The sequence below is a fragment of the Tachyglossus aculeatus genome, chromosome 5 (genome assembly GCF_015852505.1).
Source record: "Tachyglossus aculeatus isolate mTacAcu1 chromosome 5, mTacAcu1.pri, whole genome shotgun sequence".
NCBI classification, from domain to species: domain Eukaryota; kingdom Metazoa; phylum Chordata; class Mammalia; order Monotremata; family Tachyglossidae; genus Tachyglossus; species Tachyglossus aculeatus.
This window is the reverse complement of record NC_052070.1, coordinates 74,326,692-74,348,088: the sequence shown is the minus strand read 5'-3', so window position 1 is coordinate 74,348,088 and position 21,397 is coordinate 74,326,692. Positions and strand designations below refer to the sequence as shown.

General features: G+C 46.5%; 1 protein-coding gene across 2 annotated transcripts; it reads right to left on the bottom strand.

The window, feature by feature from the left end:
- Positions 1-2,146: 2,146 nt before the first annotated feature.
- TBC1D21 (TBC1 domain family member 21) lies at positions 2,147-18,094 on the bottom strand. Of its 2 annotated transcripts, none has more exons than XM_038747130.1 (11): positions 17,893-18,094; positions 17,095-17,202; positions 15,526-15,629; positions 11,305-11,399; positions 6,919-7,029; positions 6,720-6,820; positions 5,936-6,032; positions 5,463-5,563; positions 4,524-4,640; positions 2,611-2,694; positions 2,147-2,249 (listed from the first exon to the last, which is right to left on the bottom strand). In XM_038747130.1, the coding sequence occupies exons 1-11, from the start codon at positions 17,950-17,952 to the stop codon at positions 2,217-2,219; spliced, it is 1,011 nt and encodes a 336-aa protein (XP_038603058.1). In that variant the 5' UTR covers positions 17,953-18,094; the 3' UTR covers positions 2,147-2,216. The 2 variants fall into 2 exon arrangements, with proteins under 2 accessions (XP_038603058.1, XP_038603059.1); XM_038747131.1 differs by having other exon boundaries at positions 5,463-5,560.
- Between the last annotated feature and the right edge of the window lie 3,303 nt (positions 18,095-21,397).

Below are 21,397 nucleotides of genomic sequence, written 5' to 3'. Positions count from 1 at the left end.
ACTGTGATTCCCATGCGAGGCAGGGACTGTGTCCAACCTGATTAATTTGTTATCTACCCCAGCCCTCAGAACAGTGTTTGACACATGATAAGCACATAACAAATGTCATTAAAAAAACAAAAACAAAAGGATGCCCCACAACGCTTACAAAACTACTTTGAATATCATGTCCAACAACTTACAGAGGGATGTCAGAGCAGTATCTGCTGTTGTTGAGGTGTCAAAGATGAATTCTCTTTTGTCTTCTGTGACCACAGACTGCACTTATTCTTCCTATTGGCTGACTCACACCATACAATCAGGAAAAAGAGTGTGGATAGCTCAAGGTAAACCATCACCACGATGACAAATGCAATTCAGCCGTAGTGGATAGAGCACGGAGTCAAAGGTCATGGGCTCTAATCCCAGCTCCGCCACTTGTTTGCTATGTGACGTTGGGCAAGTCTCTTTACTTCTCTGTGCCTCAGTTCCCTCATCTTTAAAATGGGAATTGAGACAGTGAGCCCCACGTGGGACAGGGACTGTGTCCAACTCCATTTGCTTAGAACACGCCAGCGCTTAGTACAATGCCTGGCACAGAGTAAGCATTTATCAAAAACCATTATTATTATTATTATTTTTCAAACAAATATCCTGCTGGTATTAGGATATAGTTCCCCCTCTTCACTATTGGTGTCAAACGCCCGAATGTCAGGGGGACAGAAAAATGTGCACTACTGTATTTTCCTGTGCAAATGATATAAGAGATTCTCTGTCCAAGACAACTCACATTCACAGATACAGTCTCACTGTCGACTATGCCATCTTCAAGGCTGAAGTACAACTCTACAGTGGAAGCTGTACCCTCCAGAAAGCCTGAAGCCTGTAATTTCAGGAATACCCATGTCTCTCCACCTCTTCTCCTCAGGCTCCCTGGGGCCTGGGGAGCACTGTGATGCCCCTGATATCATAGAAAAGAATGAGCCCACGCAGAGGGGGAATGGTAACTAAATGGAGGGAGGCCAGCCACTGATCTATAATGAGGTCATAGTGATCTTTAAGTGATGCTAATCAAGCATGGCAGTTTGGAAGCAGGTGGAAGAAGGGGAGGGTATACTCCAATCCCGGAGCTGGCTAGTTGGCTAATTAAAGGATTCCATCACCCCTGGAACCCGTAAGCACTGCTGCTGGGGGTCAGGAACAATTGCTTCCTTGAAACAGAAGCCATGGCTAGGGTAGAAAAGGGGATGCCAGGCTCCAGGAGGGAGGAAGATCTGGGCCTAACTCACTATCACCCCAGATCTCCGTGAGTGTTGCCCTAATGCTTTCCAGAGGACAAGAGTCTGACCAGGGTTCAACGAGCAGGAATGTGGGAACACTCCTCTTGCCAGGGGCCTTGGCCAGTCAACCAGAAGGGCCCATCATTAGGAATTAACCTCAGGGCTACAAGCCCCTGGTTTGGCCCAGTGGGGCCCAGTCTGGGGAGCTGTTCATGTCAGGTGGGACAGACCAAGGGGTAGGACCCACCCAGTAGTTCTAGGTCTGCCTTGGCTTGGGGAACCCTCCATTTCTCCAGAATTCTGGCTCTGGGCATGGCAGACCAGCCAACTTCCCAGCTGCCACAGGGATCTCTTGGATGGAAGCTTTGCTCTTTTCCTAACATTTATGGGGCTAGGTGAGAAATGATGGCCAGCTCTTACATACACACATACACACACACACACAAACACATGCATACACACATGCATGCATGCACTCACAACCATCATTCTCCTCTGGGAAAACTTTTCTTTAATGAAAGTGAAGACTCATGCATGACCCTAGAGAATGTTAAGTCCCTGATCTAAATCCCACATCAGGGCTTAGCAGGGGGAATTAGGAATAACTCTCAAGCACTTAGTACAGTGCTCTGCACACAGTAAGTGCTCAATAAATACAATTGAATACATGAATAATGGGAATGTCTGCCACTCTGGGCAAGGTAACCTGGGCTCAATTCCAAGCATCAACTTTTGGACCATTTGCACTCTTCTTAGCCCATCCTCTCCAGCACAGCCTGCCTGGGTACTGAAATGACAAAAGTCAAAGTTCTCCCATCCCTCAGCAGAAACCACTATCACTCCTGGATGAATGGACATCCCACACCCTGCTCCCAACATTCCATCAGTTCTTGTTCATTGCTTGTTTATTGATCCCACCCCAATCCTGCCTTCTGTTCTCTGGGGCCTCCTGGCTCCTTAAGTGAAGAACTCCTTCAAAACCTTTGGAACCTAGGAAGGGGAGAGGAACACAAGAAAGGAAAAAGGACAACAGCCATTAGCATTCCTACCATCCCCGGAGGGGACCTCTTTGCTAGTGTTCCACATGGTCTTAAACTATGTCTCAGGAGGGTCACCTTTTGGAAGGATGGCACTGGGCCCCCTCCCCCTCACATTTGGCCTTCTAGAGCCTGGTGGGGAAGACTCAGGCCCAATGCAGATACACTTTCACTAATCATCACTTAAGTAAACTTTGCAGGCATAATGCGGTCCCATATGTGGCTGCCCTCTCCTTCCTGCCACATACTACTTAACTTCCTGAAAGGGAGACTGAACGTGGGCCCCGGTCAGAGTTCCAGCCTTGGTTACCCACCTTTCTCTGAATGAGGTCTGCATAAACCATGCAGGCTGCAGAGATCAACTCGTCCGCTTCAAGGTCGATGAGGTTGTTGCAAGCCTGTCCGGAGGCAGGGAAGAGTCAGCATTTCTGCGCCCTTGGGAGAGCCACTTTCCTGGGCCCAGGCACACCTGCCTTGGCCTAGCTCATCATCAGCTGGACTTCTATGTCTGGGCCTGGTATCAGAGACATGTCTTTCCTTTCTTGGAAGGAGTCAGGCTTGGTGATGGGTCATTTCTGTGCTCCATTGCTCCAGAAGGACTAGGAGGGTGCTGCAAGCTGGATAGAGTCATGCCATCTTCCCTGAAGGACATCAGCTTAAAGGGACTTTTCGGGATCTCAGATGGGGCATTTTGGGGAGAACTGTAAGATCCTTGAGGGCGGGGATGATTTCTACCAGTTCTATTATATTGTAGTCTTCTAAGAGCTTAGTACAGTGCTCCGCACACAGTAAGAGTGCAATAAAGCAATGGGAAGCAGTGTTGCCTAGTGGAAAGAGCACAGGCCTGGGAGTCAGAGGATCTGTTTTAATCCAGGCTCTCTGTGGATTGCTGCCATGCAACCTTGGGCAAGTCATTTAACATCTCTGTTTCTCAGCTCCTTCATTTGAAAAATGGGGATTAAATCCTACTCCCTTCTACTTAGTCTGTGAGCTCCATGTAGAACAGAGACTGTGTCCAACTTGATGATCTTGTACCCCAGTGCTTAGTACAGTGCTTGGCACATAGCAAACTCTTAACAAGTACCATAATTATTATAAATGCCATTGATTGATTGGTAAGAGCTTCCAAGAATGGATTTCTTACTTATCCTTTCCCAGGACCACCACTCCTGCAGCCCTTTGACTGGGACTTTGTCCTGATGACTTACAGTAGAAAATAGTTTATTGAGTTACCACTGGGTACAGCACACCAAACTTAGCAGCTGGGAAAGCAGATCATGAAGAAGTGACCTAACCTCTGCTCCTTCTCCCTGTCTTCAATCCATGAGACAAAGCTCTTGGGAACATCTATGTTCTTTGGCCTAGGAGACTTGGGAGATTCTAATACTTCTTACTTCCATGTACTCTTTTGTTCAAAACATTCTCACAGCCATGATCTCATTTTACCTTTACCACATCCCTAGGAGATAGGGTGGGACAGAAGTAACTGCAATATAAGGTTGATTTCCTTAATGACAAATATCCAAACCGAACAATATAGCTGGATTGAGGCTAGTTTGGATAAATTGGGAAAAAATAGTTGGGTAACCAAAGAAAATGGGGGTGTCATCTCAAGCAATAGCCAATTTGATTTATTATGCTTATTCCTCTACTTCTTAATACAAATAATAATAAGAATGACAGTAATAATAATAATGGTATTTGTGATGTTTCTTACATACGTTTACTCTGTAACAAGCACTGTACTAAAGTGCTGGGGCTGATATGAGATTATCAGTTCCCACATAGGGCTAACAGTCTTAAGTATGAGGGAGTTCAAAGTATTGAATCGCCATTTTGCTGGTTAGGGAACTGAGGTACAGAGAAGTTAAGGGAATTTCCCAAGGCCACATAACAGGCAAGTGGCGGGGCTGGGCTTAGAACTCAGGCCCTCTGATTACCAGGTCTCTGCTCTATTCACTAGGCCATATTGTTTCCCATTTAGTTTGGGGTTCCCCAGTTTTCAGCTACAGGAAGTAGCTTTGTCTACACTTGGTTAGCTAATCATCACTCTACCATATCCCCATCACACTGTGGCATAGAAGGATCAAATGATTTGCTTAAAAGTTCAATCAGTGGCCAAGCATATTTCCCACCTCCCAGCTAGGGCTCTTTCCCCACCAGAAGGATTGAAGAGTGCTGCCATTTTCCCCAAAAGCTTCCAGCCTCAACGGACCCCTAAGCTCACCATGAGAATATCATCTCCGACCATGCTCTCCCGAAGAACCTGACCCCGGACCATCTGCAGCATACTGTAGGCCACGAGCACCTGGAAGTTTCTGCAGGGCTTTCCAGTCAGCAAGACCTGAGGAAGAGCAGAACTGAGCAGGACACCCATGGCAAGGATGGATAGAGCCTCATTTGCCAACACACCAGAATTAGGGCAAAAGCTCATCATAGAATCTTAGAAGTCTGGGCCTGGGATTTGGGAAGGGTGTCTTGACAGGTCATTTAGTCTATCCCCCTGTCATCAGGATGGACTACACCCAAAATATCCCAGAGAACTAAGAATCTGGAGCTCTACGGAAAGGAAATATGCAGCCTTTGATAATTCAAATAGAAACAAATGATTAATCAGGGGCCCAGCCAAATGTGGGTAAATTCATGACTGGCTTGACCAGGGCTCCTGCTGCAATTTGAAAAAGGTCACATCTACAAGGTTAAAAATATAAATTGTTAAATATACAGATAATCTGTCCTCATCTTCACTGCAGGGGTGAAAATGAAAACATAAACAAAACCTAAAAGTTTTTCACTTGAAAAGAAGCTTCAGATGATTCCAGTCTTTCAGTAGAAGATGCAGTTGAACTTCACAAGCTCTGGTTCCTTGTGAAGAGTGTAGACAACCCAGAGGATTTGCCTGTGGAGCCACCACTGTGAAACTTGGTGGTATTGAAACTCCTGGGCAATGGTAGCATTTACATCTGGATCCAAGGGTTCTGCCAGTCAAATGGCTTTGGATTCAGATTTCTTAGCTGAGACCGCTATTGTAGACAGAAAGGCAGAGCCCCTGAGTTTATTCCAGGACCAGAGGGTCACAAATCCCTGGGGCACCTAGGAAGGGTTAGAAGTGGTAACCCACCCCCTATGTCAATTCAACCAGAGACCCCATGCCTTGACTACTCACCTCCCAGAGTCTCCAAACATCATCAAAGGTTTTGAATGCTCGCTGGAAGAAGAGACAGAACCAGGGGAACAGGGACTGAACAGCTCCAGCACCCTTTCCTTCTATGGGGCAAGAAAAGCAAACATGCCTAAAGATGGATCTCTCCTCCCTGCCACCCACTTCCCTCTGCAGTGCCCTAGTTCCTTAGGTGTAGCCTGGAGTCAGTCTGTTAGCCAGTCAAGTCAACCACTGAAAACTACAGAAGGGAATTACAGAACAACAAACAAAAGGCACTTGTCCCCAGAGTTGACAATCCAGAAGCAGGGAAACTGGCAAACAACAATTCACAGCTAGTATAATGCCCCAAAACATAATCCTGTCCCATCTACCGGGATCTCTAGGACAACACTAGCTACAAATTCACAGATTTTGGTAGTCCCAGAGCTCTCAGCTGATGAGACTCTTGGGATTTAGTGGGAGTGGTCATGACTTACTCAGATGCTCTGCAAAGATGGGGTCCAGGAAGGTAATCAGTTCATTCAGCATCTCCAGGTTCTTCCCAACCCCAATGTTGATGACACAGCTGTGCTCCTGGAAAAAGGGGAGGGCTAGGGTGGGTCAGCGGTGAGGAAATAGAGGGAGCAGGTATGAGTCTGTACTGATATCAAGGCTGGATTCCTTAGGTAAGAAGGCAACCTTGGCTGGGACTGGGCCCCAGAATCACCAGTTTTAGGAGAACTATAGACCCCCAAGTTCCGGGTACAGCTGACTTCAGGGCAGAGAGGTGCCAATCAATGCATCATTGCTATTTATTCAGTGTAGAACACTGTACTGGGCACTTGGGAAAATTTGATAAACAAAGAAGCAGAATGGCCTAGTGGCTTCTAATCCCAGGTCTTCTACTTGTCTGCTGTCTTATCTTAAACAAGTCACTTAACTTCTCCATGCCTTCTTTACTTAATCTGAAAAATGGGGATTAATACTGTGAGCCCCATGGGAGACATGGACTGATTAGCTTGTATCTACCCAAGTGCTTCGTAGAGTGCCTGGCACATAGGAAATGCTTGTGAAATGCCATAAATAAAAAAGGAGGTGGAGGGTTGAGGAGTGAGAGAGGAGGGATGCCACCATTCTGATTTTAATTGGTTTTGCTTTCAATATGGGTTGAAGATTCTTGGGGAATATATATATCAAGGGGAGGAAGTGGAGGGTCCTGCCCATGTTCACCAACACAACGGAGGGGAGGGGATTAGGAGGGGAGACTGGAGACCTCCTTACCGTCTTCTGCAGGAAGAACTGAAACAGCCAGAAGATCTCATGGTCATGTTCCACCATGAGCTGAAAAAGCATGACCATCTCATGGAATCCTTGCTGGTACTCTGCCAGAAAATAGACAGGGTGGCCATGCCTGGTCTGGAGAGCCCCAAAATGGGAGGTGGGTGGGCCCCAAGTTCCCATCCCCTGGGGAGACACTCACCGGCTTCCACGTTGCAAATGTAACTGAGCAGCAGGATCTTTTCCAGACGCTTCTTGTCCACGATGACATTGCCATGGTGGTCCTTACTGTACAGTCTCTGGATATCACAGGCTGAAGACAGAGAAAAGGTGGGCCGGAGGGAAGGGGGGGAATCCCGAGGCCTCTTGCTGGGAGCAGATTCTAGAAGGCAGTCAGCACCCAGAGCTATCAGCTCCTCCACCTGCCCCCTTTCCAACACCTTGGCCACAGGTCCAGTGGGCTACAGTCAACTTCTTTTCTGTGGAAGCAGGTAAGTCTACACTGACAAATTACATGGATAATTCAGGGTAAAAATAGACTGTTGTAGAAATAATCTGGATCTTATTAAAAAGTACTCAAATGTCCAGATCGCCAAGGCCATGACTCACATCTGGGGCTTGAGTGATGTAGAGATTTTTCAGGAATAGGCCAGGTGGCCCCTGAAGGACTCTCAGTGATCCCAGAGGAGACCTTTCACATGGGGGATGTAAGAATCCTAAGGGCTGTTGTGGCCTTTTGCTCCATTCATGCATCTGCTATACATGACCTGTACTGCAGAGCAGCCCCCACATTAAGGGATTGGAGAGCAGCCTGCATATGGTGATTGTTGACGTTTGAGTAGGTGGAATAGAGCAAATGATGAAACTTTGGGGACTCGGCAACTAACCCTTGCTGAGAATGGGTACGCTGGAGGTATTGGTAATGATGTTCCATTGACTATAGATCACACCTCCCTTCCAACAGGTTCAGCCTGCTTCTCATGTGATTTCTCTTCAAGTAAAATGGAATCTAGATGCAAGTGTATGGGGCTGGCATTCAGAATTCATGATTTTGACTTCTGGCTCAGTCCCGGGTGCCATTGAGTGGCTTTAGAATAGCATCATTTAACTTCTCAAGGCCTGAATTTCTCAGCTGCAATATGGAAAAGGTATCATTCTCTGATGCTCCTTCTCTCATGAGAAAATGGGTCTGATTGTGCTTTGGAAAATGAAGTGTGATTTAGTGGCAAGAATGTGGAATTGAGAGTAAGAAAACCTGGGTCCTACTCCCAGCTCCACCACATGCCTGCTGTATGACTGTGGACAAGTCGCTTAACTTCTCTGGGCCTCAGTTTTCTCATCTGTTAAATGGGGATAAAATACTTGTTCTCCCTCCTTAAACTGTAAGGCAGCAGGGCTTAGTGGTGTGAACACAGGATGGGGAGTAACAAAGCCTGGGTTCTAACCCCGGCTCCGTTACCTGCTTGCTGTGTGACCTTGGGGAAATCACATAATCTCTCTGGGCCTCAGTTTTCTCCTTTGTAAAGTGGAGATAAAGTATTTGTTCTCTTTCTTTTGTAGATTGTAAATTCTGGATGAGACAGGAACTATGCTTGCTCTGATTCTCTTGCATCTACCTTCAGTTTAGGACAGTGCTTGGCACATAGTAAGTGTTTAATCAATCAATCAATCAAAGGTATTTATTGAGTGCTTACTGTGTGCACAGCACTGCACTAAGCACTTGGGAGATCACAATATAACAGAGTTGGTAGACACATTCCCTGCCCACAACAAGGTGAATAAATGCCATCATTATTATAAATTCAAGGCATTTCTATTCACAAATACCAAGCTCTAGGCTGCTGGTGGAGAAACTGAAGCTCAGAGAGGTTATGGGATATCCTCGGGATATCCAGCCAGTCAGTAACAGGGTGGGGTTGAGTCTGCCACTCCTGGAGCTCTGTCCTGTTCTGCTCAGGAAACATAGCACCACCATAGATGGAGGGGAATTTAGGGAGTGCACTTGTGATGAACAAGATGGTGGGGCTTCTCACAATGACCCTGAGCTCTCCACATTTGCTCAGACATTGGCTAATACATTTAGCCAACACTGAATTATTCAGGGACTGATTTGTGGATTATCCAGGCTTCCTTTTCACTGTTCCTTGGCACCTCCATTATTTAAAAATCAATCAATTATATTTATTGAGTGTTTATACTGTGCACAACACTATACTGAGCTCTTGGAAGAGTACAGTAGAACAATATAATAGACACATTCCCTACCCATAAGGAGCTTACAGTTTAGACAGGGAGAGAGACATTAATATAAATAAATAATGGATTTGTACATAAGTATTGTGAGTCTGGAAAGGGGGCTCAATAAGTCAGGGTGACACAGAAGGGAGTGGAAAAATTAGAAAAGAAGGCTTAGTCAGGGAAAGCCTCTTGGAGGAAATGTGCCTTCAATAAGGTTTTGAACTGAAGGACAGCAATTGTCTGTGGGATATGAAGAGGTAGGGCATTCCAGGCCAGAGGCAGAACATGGGTGAAAGGTTGGTAGCGAGATAGGTGAGACTGAGATACACTGAGTAGGTTGGCATTGGAAGAATCAAGTGTGGGGGCTGAGCTGTAGCTAGGAGAGTAGTGAGGTGAAGTAGGAAGGGGGCAAGGTGATTGAGTGCTTTAAACCCAGTGGTAAGGAGTTTCTGTTTGATCCAGAGGTGGATGGGCAACCACTGGATGTTCTTGAGGAGGGGGGAAATGTGGACTGAACTTTTTCGTAGAAGAATGATCCAGACAGCACATTGAAGTATGCATGAGGGAGACCAGGAAGCAGGGAGGTCAGGAAGAAAGTTGATATAGTAATCAAGGTGGGATAGGATAAGTGCTTAGATTAACGCCATCTCTTAGGGACCAAGTAAATATCAAAATGCATGTTTTCACCCACTGAGATGTTGGGAGATGCAGCAAGGGAAAGCTGCACATAACTTTGGACTGCTAACCACTAACCAAGGCCCCTTCTGAACCTCAGAATCAAGCTCACAGCCTCTCTCTTGGCCATAAACTATTATTCCCTAAGGGTCACTTGACTTTCTATTCCAAGGTAGCAATTTTGGGCCCAGTCCAGTTTAGGAGTTAAAATCCTTTAGCGGAAGCAGTTAGAAAGCAAAGCAACCTGACCTAATGGGAAGCTCACAAGCCTGGGAGTCAGAGGACCTGGGTTTTAATTCTGGCTTTTCCACTAGCCTGCCATTTGACCTTGGGCAAGACACTCAACTCTCTGTGCCTAAGTTTCTTAATCTGCAAAATGGGTATTAAATACCTGTTCTCCCTCCCCATTACTCTGTGAGCCCCATGTGAGACAGGAACTATGTCAGATCCTATTGCTATCTTCCCCAGTGCTCAGCCGAGTGCTTGGCCCATAATTAGCCCTTAACAAATGCCACAATTATCTAGTATTATGGTATATTATGGTATGGCATTTGGTATTGCTACTATGGAGGCAGTATTAAGTTAGCAAAAATCTGATTGAGTTTAGATGACCCAACCTCTCTCAGTTCTGAGACTTTGAATAAATCGTGGAGATATTGTGATATTTGTTGAATACTTACTATGTGTTAGGCACTGTACTAAGTGCAGGGATAGATACAAGATAATAAGATTAGACGTGGTTCTTTCCCACATGAATTCACAATCTAGGGGGGTGGGAGTCAATAGGTATTCAATCCCTGTTTTACAGGAAACTGAGGCACAGAGAAGTCAAGTGTCTTGCTCAAGGTCACACAGTAAGGAAGTGGTGGAGCTAGGGGCACATTAATGAATGAATGAATTAATTCCACATTCGAGATCCTCCTCTGATTCCCAAGCCATGCTCCTTCCACTAGGCCAGACTTCCCATATTTGAAATCTTCCCTGGATGATGCAACTCCACTTGCAACTCAGCTTGAATCCCATACGGTTCCTTCCCATGAGGCACAAAAAGTCTCTTCATAGTGAGACCCATATTTACCACTCACATGCTATTTGGGGTTGTAAAGATTCTCCAGCTCTTTGGGCTCAAATCTCTACTCTGAAGTGCAAGATGCTGTCACTATCCCTACCTAGACCTCTGGGGTGACCTGAAGGATGGAGAAAGGTCTGTGCAGTGCTCTGAGTTCCTTAGAGGAAGTTGTTAGAAAAACGTGAGGTGGAATGGGTTTCAGAATTCATTTTCCCTTTCTCCATAAATGGAGCCAGACCAGCTTTTCCAGGGCTCAGGTAGTAAACAGAACTTGGTAAAGTCCCATCTCAAAAGAACTTCAAAATAATGAGTAAAATCCTCTTCCAAACAGACAAATGGAGCTGGAAATCTGTGGAGGCAGTCAAAATCCATCCAAAGAAGGTTGGAGAAATTGTTTGCCTAAAGATCTTCAAGGGCACAGAGAGGCCAGTTGACCTAGGCTGGATTTGCATGCTCCAAAGCAGGGGGATGGATGGAGTGACCTCTAAAGCGCTTAGTACAGTGCTCTGCTCACAGTAAGTGCTCAATAAATATGATTGAATGAATGAACGGAAGTGTTCCCAGTCCTGAGGATTTACGGTCTGCAGGGCTGGCCCAATCACTTACCAATTACATTCCGGGTTTCCATGAAGTTCCGGTGCACATTCTCCAGCAGAGGCTGGATCTTCTCGTACATTTCACATAAGGACTCGTAGTTCTTCCTGTCAGAACAGGGAGTGGAATGCTTCAAGGTAAACCGGTTTAGAATACAGGAGGCCTTTAGGCTGTGTCCATAGTTGGTTGTAATTACTTTGAGCTTCTTGCCTAATTACTCTATTGCTTTTTCCCATGTCTTTAATACAGTGCTTGAGTATATTGCTCTGCCTTGATTATTGCATCAACTTCCTTGCTGGCCTTCCTAGCTCTTGTGTCTCCCTACAAAAGTCTATACTTCACTCTGCTGCCCAGATCATTTTTCCATGTAATAGTTCAGTCCATATTTCCTCTCCTCTCAAGACTCACCAGTGGTTGTCCATCTACCACAGAGGAACTCCTTAAAATCAGCTTTAAAGCATTCAGTCACCTTGCACCCACCAATTTTACCTCACTGATTTCCCACTACAACCCACCACATTCACTTTGCTCCTCTAATGCCAATTTATTCACTGTATCTTGCTCTTGTCTATTTCGCCACTGACCCCTCACTGACATCCTGCCTACAAGATTGACGGACTGACTGACTCTGGGCTGGAACATCCTACCCCTTCATATTTGACAGATGATCACTCTCCCCACCTTCGAAGTCTTATTAAAATCACATCTCCTCCAAGAGGCCTTCCCCAACTAAGCCCTTGTTTCCCTTACTCCTGCTCCCTTTCTGTATTGCCATTATGCTTGGATGTGTACCCTTTATTCACCCCACCCTCAGCCCCACAGCATTTATGTACTGATCCATACTTCATTTTAATGTTTCTCTCTCCATCGAGACTGTAAGTTCTGTGATCAGGGAACATGTCTAAGAACTCTGTTATAGTGTACTCTCCCAAGCACTTAGTACAGTGCTCTTCACAAGGTAAGTTGCTCAATAAATACAATTCATTAATTTAACACAGTTAAGTGTTCAATAAATACCACTGATGGATTGATATCGCAATTGAAAGGAAAATAAACCAAAGAAATCCCCTTCTTCTCCCTTCCTGAGGTGGTTCCAATGGGGAGAGAAGCAGGATAAGATAGTCACCCTCTGTTGTGTGTTGACTTTAAACTACATCATTGTAGCTAACAAGGCTAGGGAGGAAGACAGCAGGGTGGGATTGCCTTCACTTTTGCATTATTATGGGCAATGATAAATCCCAGCAGTAGATGGAGTAAGAACCCTCTGTTGCTACAGTTAACCTCTTTTAACTGTTATACTGTCCCAAATGCTTAGTACAGTTCTGTGCACACAGTAAGAGCTCAATTAATAAGAATGGTAACAACTTTGGTATTTGTTAAGAATTTAATTTGTGTCAGGCACAGCATTAAGGCCTGGGGCAGATACAAGATAATCTGAATGGACACAGTCCCTGTCCCATGTGGTGCTCACAGTCTTAATCCCCATTTTATGGATGAGGACATTGAGGCACACAGAAGTGAAGTTACTTGCCCAAGGTCACACAACAGACAAGTAGTGGAGCCAGGATTAGAACTCAGATCCTCACTTCCAGGCCCATGCTCTTTCCATTAGACCATGCTGCTTCTCAATCAATATCTTCCCAGCAAAACTTGTCCTCCCTCTGACTTTCCCATAACTGTAGATGGCACCACTATCCCTCCTGCCTCACAAGCCCATAACCTTGGCGTTATCTTTGACTCCTCTCTCTCATTCAACCATGCCTCGATCTCACCTATCTAGCCACTGGCCCCTAGTCCTCGTCCTGGCACTGGACTGGAATGCCCTCCCTCCTCAAATCCAACAGACAATTACTCTCCCCTGCTTCAAAGCCTTATTGAAGGCACATCTCCACCTTCCCAGACTAAGCCCCATCTTTCTTCTTCTCCCACTCCCTTCTGCATCACCTTTACTTGCTTTCTTTGTTCTTCCCCCTCCCAGCCCCATAGCACTTATGTACATATCTGTAATTTATTTATTTGTATTGATGTCATAAGCTCATCGTGGGCAGCGAATGCCTGTTTATTGTTGTATTGTACTCTCCCAAGCACTTAGTACAGTACACAGTAAATGCTCAATAAATGCAATTGAATGAATGAATACCATTGATTGATTAACCCTTATCCTTCTCCATTTAGAAATGTCCCCTTACTGCTTATCTCTCAGCTTCTCTGTCACCTCAGTTTTGAACACTCACCAAAGCTTTGAGCCACATTCATCCATAGTGTTTACTGAGCACCTATCATGGGTGAGCACTGCACCCAGTATTTTGTAGAGTACAAGACAGGTAAAAAGAATAATCTCTGTCCTCAAGGAGTTTGCAGTCTAATAGCTGATCTTATCCTGGCCTCCTTGTCGGGAGAGTTGAGATCTAGTTTTTCTCTCAGACTCCTGATAGCGCCTCATCTGAAAGCTTTCAGTTTTTACTTTGAATGGCCATCAATCAATCAATACTATTTATTGATTCCCCTACTGTGTGCAGAATACTGCACTAAACTCTTGGGAAATTATGATAGAATTAAAAGACGTGATTTGCACCCTTGAAGAGTTTACAATTTAGCGGGTGATCTCATGGTAATTTACAACAGCATGGACAGTCTATTCAAGCTTGATGAATTACAATTTATGCTTGGTGATACCCTTTATAATACTTCCTGGAGGTCTCCTTAGGGGAGATTTGTCAATTGCTCCACCAGTCAGTAGTATTTATTGAGTGCCTACTAAGTGCTGAGCACTGTACTAAGCACTGGGAGAGTACAACTGAATGAGAAATGTTCCTGTCCTCAAGAAGCTCGCAACCAAAGAAGGAAGGTACACAGACACAAAATATTCAAAAAATGCCATTGTGCCATGGTTCAAAAGAATGAATAGATAACCAAAGAAAGAAGTGAGAAGCCACGTGGCTTAGTGAATAGGGCACAGGCCTGGTAGTCAAAAGGACTTGGGGTTTAATCCTGGCTCTGCTACATGTGACCTTGGGCAAGTTAACTTCACAGTTTCCTCATCTGTAAAATGAGGATTAAGAGTGCGAGCTCCATGTGGGACAGACACGGTGCCCATCCTGACTTACTTGTATCTACCACAGTGTTTGGGACATAATAAGCACTTAACAAGTACCATTATTACTAATAAGTGTAAACAGATGTAAATTGAGACTATGCATAGCATGCAAAGCAGCAGCATGGCCTAGTGGAAAGATCAATGGCCTAGGAGTCAGAGGACCTGGGATCTAATCCCTGTTCTGTCACTTGTCTGCTGTATGACCTTGTGGGACACAGGCTCTGTCCAACCTGATTATTTTATATCTAACTCAGTGCTTAGTTCAGTGCTTGGCACAAAGTAAGCACCTAACAAATGCAATAAAACTCTGCAAAGGGCAGCTATTGAATGAACTTAACCTTAATCAGAGAATACTTCCAGGAGGATGTAAGATTTTAGAAGGATGTGAGCATGGGGTTGGATTTGGGTAATCAAGGAAGAAGCACAGTGACAAGGTGAACTTTGGAATAGTGAAGAGTTTGAGCTGAGGTGTGGTGTTCTTAAGTAGGCGAAAGAAAGCTTATTGAGTTTCTTAAAACCAATGATCAGGAGTTTCTGGATGAGGCACAGAGGGACAGATAATGATTGGAAGTTTTTTGTTGAGTGGGGTGATGTGTGCAGAGAAAAGTTTTAGAAAGATGATCTGGACAGTAGTGTCAAATGGACAGGGTGACCAGTGAGAGGCTGATAACAGTCTGGCCAAAATATGATGAGCACCTGGATCAGCGTGGTAGCCATCTGGATGGAGAGGAAGGGACAGATTTTGGAAATGTTGGGGAGGCAAAAACCTGTGAAATTTAGCAATAGATGAGCGTGAGAATTGAAAGAGAATACAAAATTAAGGATACTATTAAGATTGCAAGCTGCTGGGGCAATAAGGAGGATGGTGTTGTCTACTCTGATGGGAAAGTTAGGTGAAAGAAGTCAGGCTAGTAAAAGCATTGAGGGGCTGGTAAATATGGAGGCCTTATTTTCAAGACAGCATTAATCTCAAGAAGTCTGGCCATGGAATTCATTGAACAGATAAATCCCCTGCAGAACCTGCAAGTGGGGTCTGGCTTTCCCCATATTTTAAGGGTTTGGGTGACACCCCTTCCTCCCCCATGTTGCTCTCAGGCTCTCACTCATAGGTTTTTCTGGGGCTACATTATCCACACCTCCTCATGCTGTCAACCACCAATCTGTCTTCGTAGGAACTCCTCCAGGAATAGTAGCCAGTCAGGAACTTCCATGCTTCTGCTCTCACAAATGGATGCAGGCCCTGAAAGGAAGCCATGGGGTGGGGGTAGAGGAAAGAAGAAACTGAGGCCTTGGGTCTTTATGCAGATCAGTCGGGGCCTCCAGAGGAGAGCAGAGAGGGGCAAACCATCCACACTAGGGTCTGGGCATTTGTTCTGGGCTTTCAGCCCAGTGTGGAGAAGGGAAGAAGTTGGGGGCTGAGGAAGATGGAGATGTGGAGAGAGGGCAAGGCAAATCTCTGGAGTGGCAGGAGTCTTTGGATTGAATTCTTCATATACCCTGTGGCTGAGCCAATTCCAGAAGCAGTAAGGAGGAGAGGCCAAAGCCCACCCACCCAAAAAGTAGGGGGGGGGTCTTTCCAGCTGGAAGGAGAGAACTGGGGAAGGGAAGGTTTGGGGGTCTGGCAGGCCATGTAAGGGAGTAGTTTGCCCTCTATGGCAGCTAGATTGAGGTGAAGGCAAGGCCCCTGTCCCCAAGCAGAAAGAGGTCAGTTGCCTCTTGAAGGAGTGAGGCTGTTCTGCCCAGTGATTAGGGCTGAAGGGAGACAGGTGGAGGTGAAAGAGGCAGGTGGAGGGGCAAGGGGGCTGGGAGACAACTGAACAAACACATTTGGCCTGATTTGACATGGAACCGCAACAGTTGTGTCTGGATGTGCTGGACCTGGTGTAAGGAAGACCACCGGGTACTATGTAGATTGTGCCCAAGGTAAATAGATCCTGAGGTCACCCTGCTCCTCCCACCTCCTCCCGGCTCCACCCCTGCCCCTACTTATCCCCTTCTGCTGAGGCCAATCAGCAACTCTCCTCCCCAGGGTAGGGCAAGGCAGGGCGGGCAGACACATAGGAGCCCTTGTCTCTTCCCACATTCACCCCACTCATCCCTCACTGTAAAACCTAGAGTATCACACATATCAGCCTGTATCACCTGTACCTGCCTTGTCACCTCAGACCACCCACCTAGAAGCCCCCCATGAATCACGGACTTGCCAAAAAACCCATACAACCTGCAAATATCTGCAGGTATGGGCAGCAGAGCTGTGGGAAGGGTAAGTTTTTGTGCAGTCAGGGCAAGTTCAAGTGGGCGTCCCATGCCTGCTTGCCCTTATTCAACCTTCCAAAGTGGTACTTAGATCTGTAACCTTTAAGCACTTAATGTTCACTCCACCCTTAGGCCTTTATAACTTATGTATGCATTTTTTTCCATATGCAATTTATTTTAATGTCTCTCCTCTCCTCTAGACTTTGAACCCCTTGCAAGCAGGGATTGTGCCTACCAACTCTTTGGTATCCTATTTTTCCAAGTGCTTAGTACAGTGCTCTGCACACAGTAAGTGCTCAGTAAGTACCACTGATTGATCAAATGATCTCAGTGTCTAGGAAGCTGCCCTCACCCTCCACCCTCTGTCTGCTCTCGGCCTTCCGTCTGCCCTCTATCTACCCTCCACCTACAGTGCCCTCCCCATCCCCCAGCAAAGGGTGTGTACTCACTCTCTCCAGGATATTAGTGGAAATGAAATCCCGAGACATGGCCAAATGGCCATTTTCATCAAAGTAGCTGTTCCATTCGCATTTGTCAACTGGTGACTTGTTTTTCCCCTGGAAACAGTCCACAAAGTAAATCAGAGTCAGAAGGCTTTCTGTCCTCCTGAACAGAGAACCAAGTTGTCTCTGCCCACCCCGCCTCAAACCCATCTCCATCCCCCCCGCAGACAAGACCATGGATTTCACCAGAGAGATTCTAGGTGCCAGGGAAATAGGCCTCCCAGGCTCCTGTGAGATAGGAAGAATCTATCAATCAATAGCATTGAGAGCTTACTGTGTGCAAAACACTCTACAAAGTGCTTGGGAGAGTACAATACATTCCAGGAAAGAGGCAGGGGGGAATTTCTCTCCATCCCCTTCACCTTCATCAAGGGCCAGCTCAACTGCCCCCAGGCCCAGCTCCCCTGGAGGTGCTTGGATACCAGGCCTGAGGGGGGCTCCAAATAGGGCCTTTATTTGCCCTGCACGTTGCCAGCACAGAGATTGCCCAAGGGGGCCACTGCAGACGTCCTCCGAAAGAGGCAGTCAATTGTATTAATCGAGCACTCACTATGTGCCGAGCACTGTTCTAAGCACTTGGGAGAGTACAATATAGCAATAAAATAGATACAGTCCCTGCCCACAGTGAGCTTACAGTCTAGAGGGGGCAACAGACATTAACATAAATAAGTAAATTACATATATGTACACCAGTGCTGTGGAAAGAGCTTCTGAAAGGTGTCAGGGAGAGGAAAGGGCTCTCACCAAGATGAAGGAGGCTGATCTCATCACTGAGAGACTGTTTTCCGGGGTGAGAGTGGTCATGACTCTCAACCTGCCACCCCGACTCAGGCCAGGAGACTCCTGAAAATCTAAGGAGCCAAAATGTGCTAGGGATCAGGATCAGGGTCTTTTCCCCAGTAGATGCATTCCCAGGGGACACTGCTTGCCTCCTGCCCTTGGACTGAACAGGCCGGTACTCAGCCGGGTGATGACATCACAGAGACTTTGGAACCTAGATTGTTAGCACAGTACTTGGCACCTAGATCTGCCACTAGTCTGCTGTGTGACCTTGAGTAAGTCACTTTACTTCTCTGGGCCTCAGTTCCCTCATCGGTAAAATAGAGATTACGACTGTAATCTCTAGACTGCAAGCTTGTTGTGGGCAGGAAATGTCACTGTTTATTGTTGAACTGAACTTTCCCAAGCGCTTAGTACAGTGCTCTGCACAAAGTAAGCGCTCAATAAATACAATTGAATGAATGAGTGAATGACTGTGAGCCCCATTTGCGATGTGGACTGTATCCAACCTGATTAGCTTGCGTCTATCCCAGGGCTTAGTATACTGCATGACGCATAGTAAGCACTTTATAAATACCATAGAAAGACCTAAATGCTCACCATAATTAACTAACGAACTACATCTTGGGAGCTCAGAGGTTATTACCATGAGGAATGGGTTGGGGAGGGGGCTTTCTGCTCTACATTCTCCCTCCCAGTGCAGCCAATTAATCAATGATTTTTATTTAATGCTTTCAGTGTGTAGAGCACTGCACTGAGCTCTCATCAGAGTCTGGTAACGAGTAGACCTGATCCCTTCTCCTCCAGGAACTTACACTGTAGCAGCCTAATGACTAAGTGCTTACTATATGTCAAGCACTGTTCTAAGAGCTAGTGTAGAAACACGTTAATCAGGTTGGACACAGTCCCTGTCCCACAGGGGGCTCACAGTTTTAGTAAGAGGGCAGTTGTCGGTCACCATGGTTCCTTTTTCCAGGAACAACCCAGAGCAACTTTCATCCTGCACTCTGCCTCCTCACCCCCAGCCCAGGAGGTCCTCAGCCCTCAACCTCCTGTCACCCCAAGTTTAGCTAAAGGCCAAGTCAAGCATCTTCCTTGAGTGCTCATCTAATCAATCCATCCTCCTCCTCAGAAGCCTTTAGTGGCCCCCAGCTAGCACAACTCACATCCAGTCAAACCCCCAAATCCAAGGTTCCCCTTCTCCAATTGGCTTCCTCTGGTCCAACTGCTCTCATCTCAGTCAATCACTCACATTTATTGAGCACTTACTGGGTGCAGAGCACTGTATTAAGCACTTGGGAGAGTACAGTACAACAGAGATGGTAGACACATTCCCTGCCCATAAGGAGTTAACAGTTTAGAGGAAGAGACAGACATAAATATAAATAAATAAATTATGGAAATGTCCATAATCAGTCAATGGTACATAAATGCTGTGTGGCTGAGGGTCATGGTGGATAAAGTGTGCAGATCCATCTCCCTCCAGTCATACCCCTGCTGAGGCCCTCTACTCCTCCCAAGAAGAGGTTGGGCAGACCCAGGGCCACAAGGACACAGGATACATTAGGATTGGCCAAAGATCTCCTAGAGGTGGTCACAGGCCCAGTGGCTTGGCTCCAGCAGCTGTGGCAGCCCCCAAGATCAATTTGAATTTAAACTTCATTTTTGCAGTTAAGCTCATTGCTGAATAGAAGGAGCGTTCAAACCTAGAGTTCATTCACATTCCTTTCTTCCTTGGCTGCCTGCCCAATCAGGGAGCAAGTGGCAAAAAGATCCAGGGGCAGAATCTGGCTGGCTGGCCCTGGATGGCTTGCCTGGATATCTGGCCTCATAAGTTCTGTGCAAGGAGTCTCCTATGCCCTCATTCACATTTCACCGGGCTTGCCATCTTTCATGATGAGGGCACATGGGCCACTTGGCAGCCATTTACCCAGGTTTGGTGGATCCTAGAGCATTTCTCCAGGAGATTCCTTATCCCCGCCTCCCAACTTGTTCCAGTGTTGCTGTGTTCCCCTCCCCAGTCCAAATGAACCTTAGGGCCATGTCAAAGCCACAGGATACAGCAGGAGCTGGGCTGAAGGGAGGCCTGGCACTGCTGAAAATGTTAAAACATTTGACTTCTTATCCATACTGGACCGGGCCTGGGCCGCTTGAAAACTGAACCAATCAATCAATCAATGAATCGTATTTATTGAGCGCTTACTGTGTGCAGAGCACCGTACTAAGCATTTGGGAAGTACAAGTTGGCAACATATGGAGATGGTCCCTACCCAACAGTGGGCTCACAGTTTAGAAGGGGGAGACAGAGAACAAAACAAAACATAGTAACAAAATAAAATGAATAGAATAGATATATACAAGTAAAATAAATAAATAAATGAATAGAGTAATAAATACGTACAAACATATACAAATATACAGGTGCTGTGGGGAGGGGAAAGAGGTAAGGCGGGGGGATGGAGAGGCAGAGGAAGGGGAGAGGAAGGAGGGGGCTCATTCTGGGAAGGCCTCCTGGAGGAGGTGAGCTCTCAGTAGGGCCTTGAAGGGAGGAAGAGAGCTAGTTTGGTGGATGTGGTGAGGGAGGGCATTCCAGGCCAGGGGGATGATGTGGGCCAGGGGTCGATGGCGGGACAGGCGAGAACGAGGCACGGTGAGGAGATTAGCAGCAGAGGAGTGGAGGGTGCGGGCTGGGCTGTAGAAGTAGAGAAGGGAGATGAGGTAGGAGGGGTCGAGGTGATGGAGAGCCTTGAAGCCGAGGGGGCGGAGTTTCTGCCTGATGCAGACATCCTGACCACTCAACAGAAACCCAGACCAATGACCTCACAGCCTTTCCCAAGTGAAATTGCCTCAGGGCCTAGAATGTGTTGAGTTAAGTAGCAGCCGGACATGGCACTGGGACTGAAAGGAGCAGGATTTTAGTCTGTGTGGCGGGGGCAAAGGAGTGGGAAGATTTGTGCTACCTATGGGTGCGGTCTGGTGGGTGCCTGTGGTACGTGATTCACAGTGGACAATCTGCAATGAACAACCAGAGGGAGATGAGCTGGGATGGTCACCTGTTGTGGGCACCTGGAAGGCTAGGCCTATCCCCAGGTAGGAGCAGTGTGGTTTAGTGGCCAGAACACAGGCCTGGTAGTCAAAAGGACCTGGGTTCTCATCCCGGCTCTGCCACATCATGTCTGTCACTTGCTGCATGTGTGAGCTTGGGCAAGTCACTTAACTTCCCTGGCCCTCAGTTACCTCATCTGTAAAATGGGCATTAAGAGTGTGAGCCCCATTTGGGACAGGGACTGTCTCCAACCTGATTAACTTTTATGTACCCCAGAGCTTAGAACAGTGCTTGGCACATAATAGGTGCTTAATAAGTCCCATAATCACTATTATTAGTGCAAGGATGTTGGTGACACTCATTCTGCAGCTTGTCAGTCTGTTGGAGGGGACAGGGTGTGCTGAGCCTGGGGACCCCGGCAGG